Source organism: Pituophis catenifer, unplaced genomic scaffold (genome assembly GCF_029215685.1).
Source record: "Pituophis catenifer annectens isolate HBS135680 unplaced genomic scaffold, rPitCat1.0.hap2 SCAF_8, whole genome shotgun sequence".
Classification (NCBI taxonomy): domain Eukaryota; kingdom Metazoa; phylum Chordata; class Lepidosauria; order Squamata; family Colubridae; genus Pituophis; species Pituophis catenifer.
In genome coordinates, this window is record NW_027256888.1 from 39,921,523 (window position 1) to 39,933,771 (window position 12,249).

The 12,249-nt window shown below is 33.9% G+C and overlaps 1 protein-coding gene across 1 annotated transcript in view; it reads right to left on the reverse strand.

Annotated features, from left to right (window-relative positions):
* The window catches only part of FAT1 (FAT atypical cadherin 1), a 153,015-nt gene that overhangs the window by 41,767 nt on the left and 98,999 nt on the right, over positions 1-12,249 (reverse strand). Inside the window, exons 8-12 of the mRNA XM_070948256.1 lie at positions 10,296-10,571; positions 9,035-9,245; positions 3,038-7,111; positions 1,564-1,760; positions 484-637 (exon numbers count right to left, since the gene is read on the reverse strand). Coding sequence (XP_070804357.1) covers positions 484-637; positions 1,564-1,760; positions 3,038-7,111; positions 9,035-9,245; positions 10,296-10,571 — 4,912 coding nt within the window. The remainder of the gene's footprint in view (positions 1-483; positions 638-1,563; positions 1,761-3,037; positions 7,112-9,034; positions 9,246-10,295; positions 10,572-12,249) is intronic.

Below are 12,249 nucleotides of genomic sequence, written 5' to 3' on the forward strand. Positions count from 1 at the left end.
TTGAGCTTACAAGTATTTCAGATCTCTAAAAGGTGGGGCATGGGAATGTGAACATTCAGCAATACCTTAAAGCTTAAGGTGCCAACAATTAAGCAACCTTAATTGTTGGCAAAGGGAAGCAAATATATGTTTGCTTTATTTGGCTTTTCTGCTAGGTAGATTTTATATTCATGATTTTAGCTATAATAGTCTTACAAATGTAATTGACAAACTCAAACTAAAGCTATTTGGGAGAACAGGTAAGTATTAGTGACTCTAAAACTCACTGTTCTATTCCTAGAGTGTCAACATTAGACAGTCTTTGGTGGCTACAAATTGGTAGAAGAATCGTGCTCAATAACTGTTGTTCTGCCCAACTAATGAGGAGCTGGTGGCTGGCGGCCTTCTCTTGCCTAAATCAGCAGAAAACCAACTATGCAAACACCTATGAACAGTAAAGAAGAGCTAAGGTTTCAATGAAAGTTTATAACCTCTAAATACTACCTGTGTCTGGATTGAGTCTGAATTCTTCTGCTCCAGCACCATATAATGTATAAGTTATTTCTGCATTGGAACGAATATCTGCATCTGTGGCCATAACTTGCATGATGAATTTGCCCGGAGGGGAATCTTCTGGAACAGTGTCTGTATACCAGGCCTAAAAGCATTTGTAAGATAATCATGAGTAAAAATACATTAAGGATTTAAGATGTGAACTAAAAGACATGGCATTATTAAGATCAGATATTACAAGATTTGAAAATGTGAGAGACAAAGTATAAAAATATTCAAAAGTTACTCTTACATGTTTTATTTTCTAAAGTTCCACACTGTTCTTCTGGTTCACCAGCCCCCACAAAATTGAAAACATAACAAGGGAAACATCCTAACCCTGCCCCTTTCAGCCCAAGTCCTATGTTACTACCTGTCTTGGAGACTGGATGATAACCGCTAACCAATGGTTTCCACATCAAAAAAAAAATGCCATATCTATATTAAAACTCTTCAGCTTTCCTTTATCTAGCCCTTTCCTATAAGTCCTATAAGATTCAAATAATATGAAAGACTGTCAAGAATTATAAAAAGTTTCAACACTTTTTCCAGCACCAGCTTGGAAAGATCGCTGTAGAAAACAACAGCAAGCTTTGTAATTTTAAAATACGATATTAACTGTTTTTTTTTTTAAAAAAAGTAATACATTCTTACTCCTTTCTGTGTACTATGCATGTGTCGCAATATTCTGAATAGTTTACAATTAAAAGCTTAAAAAAAATTGTAAACAGCCTGATTGATAAAACTAAGCCCCACCTACTTTAACCCAACAGGGCTCAGCCATCACTCTGTCCTAAAACCTGTGATAATAAACAGGTCTTTTAAATTTCCTGAATATCATCAGATTAACTTCCTGGATATCATTAATATAAATTAGGGTTAGGAGATATACTGACTAAAAATGTTTCTGGGACTTGATCATTTTCTCTCCCAAAAATAATTATTCAGTTTGAACATTAGCATTTTTGCTCTCTAGATGGCAGGATGTTTTCAAGCTAGAAATAAACATCTATCAAAAATCCAGACCAATACCTTTTCACAAACTGGGCTATTGTCATTTGAATCAAGAACTTTTACTTCTACCACTGCTTTAGCAGAAAACATCCCATCAGTAGCTGTGATATTTAGAAGGTAATTATCTTTTACTTCTCTGTCCAATTGCTTTTTGACATAAACTTTCCATTCATTCTGTATATTTTCTACAGCAAATTGTTCCAATGGATCACCTCCTAAATAATTAAAAAGAGAACATATGTTTATCCCATGAAAAAAAAATTGAATATATTCAAGACTTAAAAATTCTAAACATGACATTGGAAGATGCTGAAGTACTCGCCCAAGGCTGAAAATGCTGGACACCCCTTGCTCCCCAACATACTACACATAGCATGGAAGGATCTAGTGCTAATAAAAAGTGCAACATTTTATGCAGATAAACTGGCACTATGCAGATATATGTACAATACATGGAAATCAATAGTTTAAATTATTACAGTAAAACAAGCCCAAATTAATACAAGATATTATAAACCTTATTACATTTAGAAGACGTCTGTACAATTTTAAATAAAAGCTGTAATAGCATATTTGAGAAAACATGTAATGCTATTTCAATAAGAATTATATTCTGGTCCAGCATGTTTTGCATGCAAACACTGTTACCTCTGTAAAAACCTGTATTCAATGGAAACTTTAATATAAGTGGACTTCAACTCCTAGAATTCCCAGCCAAACACTACTTTAGACTATTAGGAGTATAGAAGTTTTCCTCAAATAATTGTTATGCATTATTTGATATAACATATGTGTCTTCTATTTTCCCAGACATTCCAGTCTTTTCTATGTTACTGTTTTTAATATTGTTTTATGTTGCATTAATTGTCTAACAGAACTTTCAATCAAATGTTATTTACATATTGCTAAATAAGCAGAGCAAAAAAATACGCAGACTTGTAACCTATTACTACTCAAACATTGTTAAAGACTTTAAAGGTTCAACTATTGCCTGCTTTGAATCCCTTTATAGTGTACCGAACTGGCAATAATTTTAGATGGGAAAAAGTATCAGCATTGCTAAATGCATACTAGACACATTCCAAACTGTAAATACTTACTTGACAGCTATACTGGTATTTTTTTTTGTAATGGAACTATTACAATCAATACAAATAATTATTCCATAATAAAAATTATAGTGTGTATATATATATATGTTTGTGTGTGTCTATCTATCTATCTAATGTATGTATGTATGTATGTATGTATGTATGTATCTATCTATCTATCTATCATCTATCTATCTATCTATCTATCTATCTATCTATCTATCATCTATCTATCTATCTATCTATCTATCTATCTATCTATCTATCTATCATCTATCTATCTATCTATCTATCTATCTTTGTTGAATAGACAATAGCTAGTTTATTATCAAACAGAGAGATTCAGGTTAATGGAAGAATTCAGAAGACCTGAAGTTTTAAATATTTAAATAAATATTTACCGGTAATAAAATAGTTGACTTGTCTATTAGAATATTCTGAATCAGCATCGGTGGTGCTTATTATAGCAACTACTCCTCCAACTGGATCATCTTCACTGACTGTTCCTTTATAAATCTCCGCAGTAAACTGAGGAGGGCTGTCATTCACATCAGCTACGTAAACTTCTACAACAGTGGTGGAGGACAACTGCATTTTTTCAGCACGGTCAGATGCCACCACAATAATTTGGTATTTGGCCTGCTTTTCTTGGTCAAGCTCTCTTAGAGTGGTAATCCAGCCAGTTTCCAAATTTATGCCAAAAGACTCTAGGATTTCAGTATCCTGGGTCGGCTCCAGCTTGTAAGTAATTTGTCCATTGTTCCCAGAATCCTGATCCATTGCTTTTACCCGTATGACTTTTGATCCAGCTGGCATATTTTCTACTAAGTATGCTTCATAAGGATTGGCTTCAAAGATTGGTGCATTATCATTTGTATCTTTGCTTTGAATACTTATGTCTACAGAAGAGACAACTTTATAATTTTCCTTCATAAAATATCCAAGCACTGAGAACTGGTACCATTTAGTTACCTCATGATCCAGACTTTTTTCAACTTTTAGCCTTCCATTATGCTTGTCTATCACAAAATAATCATCTTTATTTCTTTCAGGTGTATATCCTTTAACAACACTATATAACAAGGTATGGGTGTGCTCTGCTCGTATAATATCAATTTCAGTCCCAATAGGAGTATCTTCAGAAAGAATGTAAGAATAAAATGGTTCTGAAAATTTTGGCAAACGTATTTCAGGAGAGAGTATTCTAACATATAAGGGGACGCTAGAATCCTTTTGTGGGGATCCACCATCCATTGCTCTAACAAAAAACGTAAGAAACTGATTTTCTAGCCCAATTAAGCTTTCTTTTGTAGTTATTACTCCAGTCAAATGATCAATTTCTAAATTCTCCTCAACATGTTCAGAATCTGCTTCAATTGTGTATGTGATATCTGCATTGGAACCTTCATCAGCATCGGAAGCCAAGACTTTGATGATAGATGTACCTCTTGGAACATCGGATCCAATACTGACTTCATACTCAGTTGCTCGGAACAGAGGAACATTATCATTAACATCAGTAAGTATGACATTGATGCTGCAGAATGCCACTTTCCCCCCAGCATCCTTAGCCATGAACCTAATAAAGATGACCTTTTCAGCTTGAGTTTCACGATCAAGTATTTCCAAGGTAAACAATTGCCCCCTCTCATTAGTATAAAACCTGTCTTTTGCAAAATCATTCATAATATGGTATGTTACAGATCCATAACTGCCAGTATCTTTGTCTATAGCTTTGACTTCGGTCACCAGGGTATGCAATGGAGCATTTTCAGCTAATTCCACCTCATATTCATTCTGACTGAACACAGGACTATGCAAATTGGCTCCGATTACATTTATGTGAACCTGAGCTGAACTTCTGAAGACTCCATCAGAGACAGATATATTGAGATGATAATTTGGTTTCAGAGTCTGTCTATGTATGTTTGAAAGAGTGATGACCCCAGTCTTGCTATGGATAACAAAATGCATGTTATCATTCCCCGTTAATATAGAATATTCAAGCTTTTCTGCATCTGAACTGTCTGGATCTGAGGCTTTTACACATGTTACAAAGTGCCCATGGGGAGCCAATTCACTGATATTAGATTTATAAAGCAGCTGGTTAAACACTGGTGGATTATCATTCAGGTCTGTTATATCAACAGTTACCACAATGTCACTGCTCAGTGGAGGCATTCCACTGTCTATTGCTCTTACCAACAATATGTGTTGCTGAGCTTCTTCAAAATCCAAGCTCCTTGATGTCAGAATGAGCCCCGTACTATCTATAACAAAATAATCATTGTTCTTGCTAAAGTTGCCTACCAAGTGGTAAAAAATCTTTCTGTTTAATCCAGAATCAGCATCAGTTGCCCTGACATGTACAACAGATGTTCCAATTATAGATGCCTCAGAAATTGTGGCACCATATATTTGCTCTGTAAAGACAGGAGGATTATCATTGATGTCTTCAATTATTATATCCACAAACACTTCAGCATGGGCCCCCGTCAATGAATCAGTTGCCCGGATGCTCAATTTGTAAGCAGGATGAGCCTCAAAATCTAAGGGGGCAATAACAGTGAGAACTCCAGTGTTGAAGTTGATATTGAATTGATCAAAAGGATCACCATCTGTGATACTGTAAAAGACTTTCAGCCCTTCCGGGCTATATGCTTGCACATGAACCACTGGACTATGGAGTGGGGTATTTTCTGGTATCTCTGCACTGTAGAAAGTTTTTTCAAATATTGGCATGGCTTTATTTACCACAGTGATTGGAACAATAACTTCAGCAGATAAACTTGGTTCTCCTTTATCCTGAGCTATCACAGTAAGACGATACTCTTTGTTTAGTGTGTCTGGGTCAAATTGTTTCTTGAGTGTGATTTCACCAGTTTCCCCTATTTGGAATTGGTCACTATGTTCCTTGAAAGAATACTGTATTTCACCATTTCTACCTATATCACTGTCTACAGCAGTTACATAGTGAATCACTTCACCAACTTCAGTATCTATTTTAACAGTGGCATAATATGGAAGATTGACAAAGACAGGAGCATTATCATTTATGTCTTCTATAGTGACTTTTACCACAAGGTGTACAATGATGGATTGTACACCTGGATTATGTTCTGCAGTCACTTCTACCACAATATCAAATGATTCCTGTTGCTCGCGGTCAAATGGTATTCCAGTGGTTGAAAGGACTCCAGAAGTATAACTGATTTTAAATCGATTATCTGGATTTAGAATCTGATAGAACAAAGGTTCATTTATTTGATTTCCTACAGCAGTGATGATTGCTACCGTTCTCGCTTCTGTGGAATTTTCCTGGACCACAGCATTATAAGAGCTACGTGTGAATTTCAGTTGATTCGCCTTGGCCTCTTTTACATTAATTTTGACAGATGTAGTGCTTGAAAACCTGCCATCCGATGCTCTGATTGTCAGTTCATACCGACTTCTTAGTTGAGTTGTATTTTGTACTGTTATCCACCCAGTCTTGGAATTGATTGAAAATTTTTCTCCAATATTGCCTTCAATGATAGAATACATGAGTTGTGAAAAGGCTTCTGAATCTAGATCATTTGCATTTACTGTAACAACTTTTACTCCTTTATATGTTGGCACCAGAACAGTTGCTTCATATAGGTCTTTAGAGAAGACTGGAGGACAATCATTGATGTCAATTACAGAAATAGTAACATTAGCTGCATATTCTGCAGACAAGCGTGGTATTCCCATATCATATACTTGTACAGAGAAATGAAAAATATTGGTTTCTTCATAATCCAAGGTCATTACTGTACGAATGGCTCCTGTACTAGAATCAATGGCAAAATATTTGTGGGCAGATGGCTCAACAATCTGATAGACAAGTAAAGCATTTGATTCTTTGTCAGCATCTGTAGCTCGAATCACTAATGGCATATTCCTCTCTGTTAGAACCACACTGTTAATCGAAGCAGATTCACTGATGAGTCCTGTGTATTCTGATTGCATAAAAGTTGGTGCATTATCATTCTCGTCTCGAAGGTGCACCAGTACAGTGGTGTTAGTGGACTGGCCAGCCATATTGGTTCCCTGAATAATAAGACTATAAAAAGGCAAGGTTTCAAAATCAAGAATCTTCTGAGAAGTGATAACACCGGAATGTGAGTTTATAGTGAAGGCATCACCTATGTTGCCCTCTTTTATTTCATAGGCTACAGATGACTGGCTATGTGTAATAACCATGATGATGAAGCTGCCAATGCTGCTGTTTTCACTGATTTCTGCAGAGTATTCTTGGGAGGAAAACTTGGGCAATGAATTGTCAGAGATTGTGACAGAAATGTGCACAGCTGTGACTTCATTCATTGGGGGGATCCCTTTATCTGTTGCCTTCACCATCAAAGTGTACTCATCCTGAATCCTGAGATCCAATTCTTTTGCAGTAGTAATACTACCCAAGACTGGGTCGATATTGAAAGCATTTCTAATATTTCCTGTTTGGGAGAAAGAAAAATAGAAGGACAGGAAATTAATGATCTGGAAAAAAAATAATTTATTTAGATAAATCTATAGGTTGCCAACTGTTCCTTACTGAACACCAACTTATTAGATTCAAATAATATAAAGCACAATGTCCTTTAAATGCCATGGCATTTTATGCTGAAGTAAAACAAAAAACTTAGAATGAGTCTTGCATATAAGCTCCCAGCTGGTAGCCAGCAAAGGAACTGAATTCTGCAAGTGCCTGAAATTGTATGCAGTCAGGAGAAGAAATCAAGTGGGCTATAAGCATTGGAAAAGCCTGTGCCCCCATGAGCAGAATAGGAATGTAGTGGGCTGCTGATGGATGGAGTTCTCTGACCCTGTTTTTTAAAATCCATAGTAATCTAGAATATTTTGGGAGGGGAGAGGTCAATTTTTATGGTCACATTTTCAAAACAGATTTTTCCATAAATATCCAGCCTGCAAATTGTAGTCAAATGTCCTTTGATCAAGTCTCAATTGAAGCTTAATTAGTAGTTCATTAGCAGCCCTTTTATGTCATTATTTTTAAATCTAAAAACACTTCAGTGGCTTAATTAAAACATTTTTTAACTAAATTACTCCCAATTAAAATGTATAGACTTGAGGCTCTGTATTAAAATTTTTACTTTGAGAAAAGGCAGTTTCATTCTGACTGCTGAATAAAGACAGGAACAAATAGGCTTTTCTGAATGGCAGAAAATACTCTGGCATTTCACACTGCCTAGGAAATTCCCAAAAATTAAGATAGCAAATATTTTTCCTAATACTTTAATTACAGAACAGAGCAAGAAAAAATTAAATCAACCACTTCATAATGACTTATTTTATTAATATGTTTAAATTATGTATTTGGGTAGGCTGTTGATACTATCCTTTTTTAATATTGAAAGTCATAAACAGAGTGCCATTCTTAGAATATCCCATTTCTAATCCTTTAAGCCATTACAAGCATTTAAGGAATGTTCATTTCATATGCCTAAAATGTTTGCCCTAATGCTTTAGCTGTAGAGTTGCTGAATAGACCAGAAAAAACAATGTTGAGAAAGTTTTAACATTTCCTCCCACAATGTTCTCTGGATAAATAAGGAAGAATTTCTAAGGAAAGAAGAGAAAGATTGGATGACAGGGAGCAAGCTGGAAAACAGACATTTGACCAGATAAGAGTTTTCATTTCAAAAGAATGTCCTTTCTTCTAGACTAATTGCATACAACATGGGATGCTATGTTTCATACATTTTAATTGATAGATTACAACCTAAACTCAAATGTGGGGTTCTAACCTTTATATTTAAATAAAAGTAGAAGATTCCCTTTATATAACCTTCATATAACCTTCTGTGCTATGAGGGTCTGGTTGGAAATCTATTGTATCAGAAGCCATCATTCTGTAAATGGAAAACTACATGACTCTGATACACAGGTCATTGTGTATTGCTCTTGATTTATGGAACTTCCTTTTAAAGTAGCAGCTTTATTTCATCATCGTTTTGAATCCTAGAAACAGAACATTTCTAATCTCCTTGCTGCTTTTAGTGTAGCATATTCCAAATAATATACAGATTGTAAATTTTTTAAACTTCTAAAATAACTGAACCATTACTCAGCTACATTTAAAACAGAGAGAAAACAAAATTAGCCAAATCATTATTTAATTTTAATGGTTAATAATCTGAGGATTTTTTTTCTTGGGGAGGGGATGATGTTTTGCTTCATGCTATATAAATAATTCAAACAAAGAAATAAATTCAGTGTAGATGAAATACTTTTGAAAGTAAGCTTTGCACTGTTTTGAACAATGTACGTCTGCTCACAATTTGCATATCGGAAACTGTGGATATTTTTATAATGCTACATTTTAATCTTTACAACATATTGAAAATATTGGAATTTACCTGATTCTATGGAGTATATGATTTCTGCATTTTCCCCTTTATCCTTATCTAATGCTGTAACTTGAACCACCATGGACCCAATAGCTGCTGACTCATATACTTGGCCTTCATAAGAAGAACTGGTGAAATATGGAGCGTGATCATTTGTATCGCTAACATTAATGATGATTTTAGCAAAGTTGCGCTTGACAGGAACATCTTGATCTCGTACCTAAAACAATTAGCACATTATTTTATTCAAATTAGCAAAAATTCAATTTTACATGCAATTTTATTCTAAACAAATTCTCAAACCTACATCCTACAGAAATGGTTTTGCTCAATACAAATAAACACAATGCAAGAGAATAAATATGACTATTTCGCCTATTTCTTTTGTGAGGTGGATGAGTATATTTTAATATTGTGTACAATTCACAAGCATATGATTAGTGTTACAGATGGCTTTTTATATAAATCTCCTTAATTAGATTAGAAAAGGAAGAGATAGGAATTAAAATGGGGAAAAGGACTAATAATAGTTAAGCACTTCTTTTTAATATGTCCTCTCTGAGAATATTCAAAGTGAAATTCCTTCCAAACAATAAAACAGAAACGAGGGAACAAAATGTTAAACAGCTTGAATGTGGAAAAAGACCGTGACATTAGCTGGCATTAATATTTTATAGTGTTTTGAAAATTTTTGATCTTTCAAATATGTCATCTAAATAAAGTTTACAGAACTCTTATAAAATAGGTCAGTTCTACAGTATTACCATCTACGTTAGTTGCCCAGAATTACTGTAGTGAGTTGGCACGCCTATAATTTGGATATTTCATTTTAAAGCCAGAATCTTGTGGATTTAGAGATAACAAGTTGCCAAAGACCATCGGAAGTAGTATCACAGAAGAATTAACATTTCAACAAATGACTTTTTAATTTACAGCTCAGAGTTAAATTGGAGTGTGGTTTGGATGAGAGCTAACGAGTGCATTGGAAAGGGAAGGCATTCTAAAAATTAGGGAAAGAAGGCTTGACTCTTCCCAACTTACATATCCCACAAACCTTTCCTAAGCAAAAAAAAAAGTAAATGGTTAAAATATATGCTATGTATAAGTGTAAGAGGTAGCTGACCTGCAATCATTTCAGTTTCTGCTTATGAATGGTTCTGTTTTACTGAAAAGCCAGACATTTAATTATTTGTTTTTCAGATTTGTATCCACATACTGCTTGCAAAGTTTAACACTTCAGCTGAAGAACAAGCACAATAATGTTCTTTACCATGACTGTGAGAACATGTTGATGGATGACTTCATGATCCAACTTTTCAACAGTATAAAGTGAGCCAGTTACAGGATCAAGGCGAAATTTCCTAAGGCTGGTAGGATCCATGCTGCTTTGCATAGTATAAATTAGTTTGTTCTTCTCATCTCTGTCTGAGGCACTGACTTGCAAAATTTCTGTCTCTGGCAATATGTCTTCTGCTATAACGACTTGGTATTCTAACAGAGAAAATTCTGGTCTGTGATCATTTGTATCTATTATGTTAATGTACACCTGAAATGACATGCAAAAATAAAACATGGCAGCAACAACATTATAACACAAATATGAAACCCCACAGGAAATCAGAAAATAATACTACAAACAAGCTACAGAGGACAATATAAAATAATACATATTAAAGATGATCAAATCAATCTGTTGTAGAGGAAAAAAAATTGTCCACTACTTTAGACGTTTTCAAGATTCTGAGCATGATGTATGAAATTCTTATTTTCTCCTCTAAACAACACAATTATCTTTGGGATGCACTGGTCTTTTTAGAAAATATAACATTCTTAACATGTGACAGACCTTTTCAGTCATATCTACTATAGTATGTTATATTTACTGAATTTACCAAATTAGCAGAAATTATAGACTATCCCAATCCAATGATTCTAGGTGGAATTATATAATTCATATGATTATATAATTTAGAACAGTAGTTTATTTTCATATAAAAGTGAGAATATTTGTATTATTTTACCAGAGTTCAACATTTTAGGACTAAGAAAAGCAACATATCAATGTGGTTTGTAAAATATTCCTTCACATATATATTGATTGAAATAGTCGTGCCTGATAGTCATTTAGTATTGATAACAGGTTTCATATAAGGATAGATCAAAACAAATCTTTATACTATGTGTGCTCATTTCTTCCAATCTTTTATTTATTAACTTTAAAACTATAAATATTACTGAAATATTTCCTTTTCTACATGTATGCAACATCAATCTCTATTTCAGTCATTAAGTTAGTATAAAATTACATTATACAATGACAAGTTTAGACCCATCTAAATAACAGCCAGTCGATGAAAAAAATACTACAACGTAATTATTAACAAAAGAATAAAATCTTAACATCACTAAAATTTATATGCAAAAATATAATTGATATAGATACTATGTAAAGTATAATGTGCAGAATACAATAGAGTGGTATAAATATTATGATATAAAAAGCAATGCCAATAGAAACTATAAAACTAAGCAACTAGAAATAAATCAACAAGCATACAACTAATGCATCTAACTGCTGTCTAATCCAGCAATTCTAACTGCTATAAATGAATGAGTTACTTTATAGAAGTTATGGACGTAACAGAAAAAAAAATCAAACATGTAAAACTACAATCACTAACACTTCTGTGAGCATATATATACACTGAAACAAAATCTTCCAAAATTTACAAAAAATATATGTGTTGCAATATTTTCAGGATCAGACTCAATAAAGATAATAGAAGTTAGAGATTTAAATATATTTCTCTTTAATCATAATAGGCATTCTATATTCGCTGAATATTCAAGATAGAAGCAAGGAAAATGGGGAGGATGGCTCCTTATATATACAAGGGGTGGAGCCAGGAATGGGAGTGGTAAATTATGAATACATTAAAGTCCAAAGAATAAGTTAACCCCTGATGTTCCATATATACATTATTTACACATTAGAGAATAAGGCATTTACATCTGACAAATCCCCCTCTAAATGCCGGTTCGTTATACAACACCAGTTACATTCAGATTCAGGACAATATAATACATATAATTTAGAAGTTAAATATTTGTGTTGTTTAGAAGGTAAGGGTTTTGTTAATATATCAGCTAATTGTTCAGAAGTATCACAATGTATTGCTTTGATGAATCCGTCTTGAGATAGTTGTCTCACGTGCTTAAATTTT